This window comes from Vanessa cardui, chromosome 11 (genome assembly GCF_905220365.1).
Source record: "Vanessa cardui chromosome 11, ilVanCard2.1, whole genome shotgun sequence".
In the NCBI taxonomy this organism is placed as follows: Eukaryota; Metazoa; Arthropoda; class Insecta; order Lepidoptera; family Nymphalidae; genus Vanessa; species Vanessa cardui.
In genome coordinates, this window is record NC_061133.1 from 4,868,893 (window position 1) to 4,877,288 (window position 8,396).

Genomic DNA, 8,396 nt, shown 5'->3' on the forward strand with positions numbered 1-8,396 from the left:
TTAACGTCATACAAATATCATGCAATTATCCGCTATCTTAATTACATACCTACAGAGGTAAATTATTGCGATAGCCGTTTTGAAAAATACTTTAAATCTAAGTTATAAATTGGACATTAGTTGGTTAAACTTTTAATTAAGTTTGTATGACTACATAACTTCATATATCACACAACTGTAGATACATAGGAAGATGTAATAAATAAATAAACTTATTTTTTAGCGATAATGTTATTCACAAAAATTTGTTGCTATGTAAGAAATTTACGATTTTTTGGGTATCTGCTTAATTAAATTACGATTAAACACTGGAGCACAGGGTACACAGACATGTGTGTGCACTGTGCCTTAGCATAGGGCAATCCCATTTCTCACTAATTATAATAATAATCTTATTTATCATAATTATTAAAAATAAAATGTTTTTTTTTTTATATAAGCTCACTTACAAATACACATAAATATCAAGTTTTTTTCGTATATTTATTTATATAGTATATTACAATTTTATAAACTGTATATATTTTATAATATTTTATGCTCTTCAGTATATTTATTATTTTTCCTTTTAAAGATCTCTCTTGAATGATTCTTGAGTTATCTATACGTGGATTCTGCACCGTTACTTAAGGAATTTCACTGTCGATACTAAAATATATCTATCCTTATCAAACCCACACATAAGAAAGAGATAGAGATATTATAACTTTATCAAATTATTTAATTTTAGAACTCAATACGACAGTTGGTTATGTAAATAACAAACGCCAAATTAAGTTAAGCTATTTATATTTCGTAGTGAATTCTAAAAACAGTCCGTATGTACTCATACCGCTTCCATTCGCCTAATTGACGCTCGGCCGCGGCATACTAATGGTCCGATTAAAATTATTTTATGGTCCATAAACGTGTCGTAATGCGTACCGACCACATGTATTCAAACTTAATAAAATATTAGCAAAGATATTGTGTATCGAACGTCAGATGTAAAGATTAGTCGACAGAGCGGCGGTCTCTGTGATATTCGGTATGTTTAGGTAATATTGCTTTGTTATCTATTATATAAATAAATGAGTAAACGAGCTGAGATGGCCCAGTAGTTAGAACGCGTGCATCTTAACCGGCAAGCACCATTATATATATATATATATATATATATATATATATATATATATGTGCTTAATTTGTGTTTATAATTCAACTCGTGCTCGGCGGTGAAGGAAAACATCGTGAGGAAACCTGCATGTGTCTTATTTAATCGAAATTCTGCCACATGTGCATTCCACCGACTTATTGGAGCAGCGTGGTGGAATATGTTCCAAACCCTCTCCTTAATGGAAGAGGATGCCTTATCCCAGCTGTGGGAAATTAACAGGGCGTTACTATATAAATAAATGTTGGACAACATCACATACATTACTCTAATCCCTATATAAGAAGCTATATCACTTATGTTATGGAAAATCAGAAGTCACGACCGCACTACAAAATACCCAGACGAAAGACAACATAGAAAACTAATTAATTTTCTATGTCGGTTCGGCCGGGAATCGAACCCGGAACCTCGGACCGTGGAGGTTAAATATTAGTAGAGTTAAATATTATTATTAACAGAGGTCGTCAAATAAAATTCCTTTATCTTTATAAACTATATAAATCTATAATATATTTATTTTTTCACTTACATGTGTAGATATGTATATTTTCATTGTAAATAAATAACTACGAAACAACTTTTAAGCTATCTCTCTATCTAAAAATAGTCGTCATAAGTTTTTACAAACAATCTAGGATTATAGAGCGTTATCGGTTTTCGAAAAGATAACCGTCAAACTCGATTATTCTTTATTCAAATTAGTTATAAAATGTTTGATAACAGAATCATATAATATTTACGTACACATATATACTTATATATATACAAACATAGATTATGCGTTGCTAGATGACGAATACTTAACGTCAATTTTTAAAGAACATTCCGGCCTTAATTCTAAAAAAAATATGTTATATATAATATATACATAGAACAACAAAAAAAATAAGAAGAACAAATTATGTTTTATTATGCAAATTCTTAAATTGTTCATACATATAAGTTTTTTTTCTGTGTTATTATAGAAAACCGTCATTTGTGACAACTATTTTGTATAGGTAGGTACCTATCTAAGTATCTGTTAACCTAAATAACCCCACGTTAAATTATCAGCGATAATTAAGAAATACAATATTATTGTATATTTTTGGCTGTTTCTATTCTTACATTAGTCATCTCACACACACTATGACATGAAATAACCAAGAGATACACACTAATGCATGCTGTTAATTTAGCGTGGAGGGGCGCGCCTTCGTGCAATAATAGATTTATTTCGTAAATTACTTTTATTTCGTGAGTAAAATGTGTCTTGATATTTATTTATGGGACAAAATAAATCTTAAAGCAAAAATAGTTAGGTATCTAATAAAAATATTTGCTTTTTTTTGAACCTCTATAAATTTATGTAGCTACAAAACATATAAATGCGATCGAAAATACATAAATCTTTGTATCAAATGTTCTCGACCTGTTTTACTAACGAATATCCTTATCACGAGATTTTTATTAATTTCCATAATCTATGACGAATAAGATAAAAAAAAATACGTAAAAAAATAAATTTACATATATTTCAAAGCGCTTGTTAATTTTCAATAAAGAATAAGGATAGGTTTAACATATTAATTATACATACACAAGATATATTGATCAACATACTAACGTGTTTTTTTCAAACATATTAATAAATAATTTTACATCGTCTATTAATATTATATTATATAATATTAATATTATAGGTAATGGCAAAATTAGGTTACATGTAAGTACGATAAGTATTTTAAATGATTAAATGAATATAACTTATATATTAAAATGTAAATAAACGTTTTACCATAATATGTATATACATATTTACAGGCATCCAGTACCATACAATTCGACCACCATTAGTAAGAATATCACAACGGGGACAATTTAATATTCAATTTAATCCAGACAGACAAATTAATGAACTCTGATAGGTGACCAGTAGCGATCACCATTAACATGGGATATTTTCGACTGCATAATTATTCTGGCTCACTCACCGTTCCAAGTTGAATGCGCGAATAGCGTTAAAGTTATCAATTTATCCTGACTGATGAGTTGTTGCTCCTGCAAACCATTTATGGTGACTTAGAAAAGAATAAAATAGTAAAACATAATAGGCAATATTTTAAAATGTAAACTAATCCATACCTATTATAAATGTAAGTGTGTATGTTTGTCTGTCCCTCTTTTTCAAACAAAATTACTTGAATGTAATGAAATTTGGCCTAAAACATGCTAACACAAAAGAACATAGGTTACTTTTTGTACACTAAATATCGAGCGAAGCCGCGGACTACAACGAGTTACCCATTTAATGTTTATAAATGCAGCTGTTAGTGACAAGGCCGTTTTTGTTTGTAATTTATTTCCCCATTTTCCTTATACCTCATTATATTTGTAGACTTCCAATAAAGTTTTTATGTATCGGACCGTTAATCTATTCTCAAACGTTATGTAGGTACAGCGGGAAATACAAACATTCCAAATACCTTGCATCAAGACCGTAAAACTTCAACCTAAATTTGACGCACGAATAATTGAAAATTTTAAAACAACTGCTTTTTACTAAATGCATATGTACGTAAACTCGATTATAACATATATCAATTTTTGTCCGTCTGTTTTTTGTTGCCCTTAATCACAGGAACAGCTGGACCGTTTTTGACGGTACCTTCGCTGGCGGAAAGCAAATGTAATAAGGAGTAAGTTAGACTACAACAATTACTTTTTTGTTAAATACAAACGCGCGCAAAGACGCAGGCACATCTAGTTCAAACATGTTGCACAAGCTTAGTTAACTCGTAAGTCATGTGCCCTGGCACAATCGGTTATATCGTATTTGTTATTTAATTTTAAGTTCTTCTGTGTTTCACCCTACCTTCTCAATAACTTATAATTAACAAATAAATTAATAAAATAAATTGTATTCTATAGAGCTACTAATGTGTGATACAAATTCGGCTTCGCTATATTGTTAGATTTTAGATATAAAAGTACTCAATGTGCTTCTTGCAGTCCAAAGTTGCTGTATATCACATTACATCAATCAATTTCGGATAGCTTTTTTTGGCCCTATTGTATAAACATAAAAGTCAACCCTTTCGAACTACATCTCGTACTAATGTACAAGGACTATTAATTGGTAATTCTTAATCCTTAAAACGTTTATATAGTGACAGCAGCTTGAAAACCAAGACAATGCTGTTCATATATCGGAATGCATCGTATGATGCCGCAGATCACCTTGACAGGCAGCGGATTACATCCGGTTGACCTTTGATACCGCACCGATATATCAGCTAGTTTGTAGAGCAATCAAATATGCATAATGGAAACCGCTACAACCATAAAAAAGCAATAAAACATAGTTTAAAATAATTTTATATCATCTAAAATAGATATTTCATTTCTAACCCAATTATTCTTTATTGAAAATTACTATACCTAATTACTGTATTATTTCAAAACCCAAACTCGTATGTAACCGTACCTTACTTTCTAATAAGTACCTATATGGGTAGGGCATTTGGTGATAGCGACTTGGTGTAAATACTGTAATGCTGAAGTATAATACTGCTTATATACTCTTAACAGTGGCGGCCTTAGAGGGTGGCGAACAGGGCAATCGCCCGGGGCCTCGCGCTTGGTGGGGCCTCGCCTCGCGTCGAGCATTTAAAAAAAATTTTTTTTACTATATTTTTATTTATTTAAGACTTTTGATTTTGTTCCTAATTTTGTATATGAAGGAAACAATGACATTATCTCGGTGCTGAAATACATAATAGAAAAAAAATAATAATGTAAATAATGTAAACTGAAGTTTACCCCACTATCGAAATAGTTCTGAGAATCATTGCCACTACACCTGATACGGTTGCGTCTGCTGAAAGGAGTTTTTTGAGGCTCAAAATTATTAAAACATATTCAAGAAATTCGATGACACAAGATCGACTTTCAGCCCTTGCTATTCTGTCAATCGAAAATGACGTAGCTCATTCGTTAGATTATTGTGCTCTAATTGAAGATTTTAGTCTTAGTAAAAGCCGCAAACATCAATTTTAATATTTATCAGTGGCTAACATCTTTGTATTTGTTAATTTTGTAAATATCTCATTGTAAGTAAATTTTTTTTTATGGCTTTTATTAGCGCCGAAAAGGCGTAAAATATTTTAAAACTCAACATTTATTTATTTTTACAACTTTAGCATTTCTTACCAAACAAAACGAGGGGTAATCCAAAAGTAATGATAAGAGGGTATTTCTAGACTTCATAAAAATCCAAAAAAAATGTTTAGTTTCTTTATATACCCACTAGTTCAGGATAAAAAAAATCATATAAATAGGTCATCATTCCTTGGAGATACAATCATTTGAATAGCGACTGTCGACAATAATTCATCAATATGGAGAAAAACGAGATAAGAGCTGTCATAAAGTACCTTTGTTTGAAGAAAATGTCTACCAAAGACATACACTGCGACTTGGTGGAAACATTAGGGGAATCTGCTCCTCCATATTCCTCAGTCGCGCGCTGGGCCAAAGAATTTAAGTTGGGTAGAACATCCACAGAAGATGAACACCGCGAAGGACGACGAAGATATCGTATTGGCAGATCGAAGAGTGACCATCAGGCATGTAGCTGAGATCACAGGGCTTTCATATGGCAGCATTCAAAGAATCTTGGCGAATGAATTGCATATGAACAAGGTGTCTGCGCGCTGGCTGCCGAGAATGTTAAATGTGCCGAGCACAAAAACAAACGAGTCGACATTTCTAGGGCGAATCTCGAGAAGTTTCAATGCGATAAAGACATTTTTGTTACGTTTTGTGACTATAGACGAGACCTGGATCCACCACTTTGATCCTGAAACCAAGCAACAGTTTATGACATGGAAGCGAGCCTCATCACCGACGCCGAAGAAATTCAAAGTGTCGAGTTCAGCGCGGAAGGTTATGGCGTCTGTTTTTAGGGACGCTGAAGGAATTATTATGGTGGAATACTTGGAAAAGGGGGCCACTATTACGGGCTCTTATTATACAGACCAAATAAGAAGATTGCGGGAGGCCATCAAACAAAAAAGACGTGGCCAACTGCCAGCAGGTGTGTTGTTCCATCAAGACAACGCTACGTCTCACAAAGCCGCAGTTGCCATGACTGCCATCCAAGAATCCGGGTTCGAAATACTCGAACACCAACCCCATTCACCAGATTTGGCCCCCAGTGACTTCTTTCTCTTTCCTCGGCTCAAAGAACACCTGCGAGGCAAGAAATTTGAAGGCAACAGCGAAGTGATGGCTGCAGTTGCAGAATTTTTGGAGAGTCAGAGTAAAGATTTTTTTTGAAAGGAATTCTTGGTTTAGAAAAAAGTTGGACTAAGTGTATCAATTATCATTACATTTGGATCACCCCTCGTATCAAACAACCAGACCAACTTTCGCATCACATAGATAGGTACTTTTTCGTAGGACAAAGGGCCTCGCAAAGACCTATCGCCCGGAGCCTCGCAATGGGTAAGGCCGCCGCTGACTCTTAAAAAATATATAATCGCAGATGGTCAACAACAACAGCCTGTCGTCCCACTGCTGGGCTAAGGCCTCCTCTTCCTTTGAGGAAAAGGTTTGGAACATAGTCCACCATGCTGTTCTAAGGAGGGTCATGATCGATCGATTTTTGTTATGGTATTATTTATATATTTAAAATGTTAGGAAATTCTATGAGAATCAGAGTCTTTGTCCTAGTTTCATAGCAATATATGATTGTAATTGCTCACGACTATTTAAAAAAAAGTAACAGTGAATGTATTATCAGCAATTAGCATGAGGTATAACAAATACTGCTGCCTGAAGATTCCCTACGAGCCTATCGTACAGTCGGATGCAGGTTTAGTGGATAGGACGTGATACCTTGACACCAGCACTAATAAAGCTTTCGTCTGCCTTGCTGATATTTCTATTGTGTCCTATGTTGTGTAAATAAATCTACGTGAGTTTAGTATGGCATCGCTTACCATAGATAATATATAATACATATTATGTTAACGTTAAATAGGAATATTTTAATTACTTTGTCGTCCGATGTTTCACCCTCACTCGCGTTTTAATCGTTGGCTGTCAGATGTTAGGAATAAAAAAGCATCATATATCATTCCTTAGAATTCAGGCTTCCTTCGAACCAAATATAATCAAAATCGGTTCAGTTCGGAAGTGCAACACACCGGCGGAGGCAGAGCTACTTTCGCAATCATAAAATTAGTAAGACTAGAGAAATATTTCTTCTTCTTATCCACTTCCAAATGGATTTTTTCAGTTTTATTTCATAGAAATAAAAAAGACTATTCGTGAGAACTTCGCCACGATACACGTAAGATAATCACTGGATCGTGAACATATATACACGTATATATGTTTACTTATAGAGATCACACTATTACCGGCCCTCATAAGACATTGCCGTAATGTCGCAAAATTGCCGACCGCGTGGAGCAGCCGCAGAAATCAGACAATACAAAAAGCAATAAGGTATATTATTACATATAAAATCATCCATTGTAAGTTGTCAAATTTAAATAACTATACGTTTTGGGGATTTATGTTATTATTCGTTAGTAAATTTTTAAACTAATTTTTAAAATAAAACCATTTAAGTCGAAGCGCTACAATTAAAAAATAATATCTAATATGTATAGTTTGTTGAATATTAATACAATTTTTCATTCAATTTTATAGTTATTTAAAACAATAGTTCGCGAACGGCCAAAGAAAAGATGATATGCCTGGAATGTATGTATGTATGTTACTTGTGATATTACGTCGGATGGCGAAGTAGAGAAGAAAAAGACATGCTGCGCCGACTCGAGTAAATTGGGATATGAGCAGAATGGTATTAGTTCTCGAGCCCACACTCAAACAAATATGACTAAATCGTTTTTGTACTTTATCATCGTACGCTGATATATTTGTTACGTCATTACATACATAGTTGGTGTATAGTACCACCTATTTCTAACTAACTGCTTTATTTTATAAATAATAATAGATAACGCTATATGTCGCGTGTTTGCGCATGCGCATGATCTGTCGAAGCATAGAGATAGGAGCTGTCGTCTCGTGTGTGGGTTAAACTGAAATCTGTAATGTAAAACGGTAACAGCAATGTATGTAACATTACGAACAGAAAATACGTTATAACATTACCTCTTGCACTTATTTGATAAACATCATTTCGCGTCAGATTGCGCCATGCGCTTATTCCTACAAAGGTCAA

The 8,396-nt window shown here is 33.5% G+C and overlaps 1 protein-coding gene across 1 annotated transcript; it reads left to right on the plus strand.

Moving 5' to 3' along the window:
* The first annotated feature begins 5,704 nt into the window (after positions 1-5,704).
* On the plus strand, positions 5,705-6,475 carry LOC124533386 (histone-lysine N-methyltransferase SETMAR-like). The gene has a single exon (XM_047108616.1). It carries the CDS (start codon positions 5,705-5,707, stop codon positions 6,473-6,475), a length of 771 nt encoding a protein of 256 aa, XP_046964572.1.
* The last annotated feature ends 1,921 nt before the right edge of the window (positions 6,476-8,396 follow it).

Coding starts and splice junctions, on each gene's coding strand:
- LOC124533386 (XM_047108616.1), top strand. CDS start 5,705: ATGAACACCGCGAAGGACGACGAAGATATCGTATTGGCAGATCGAAGA.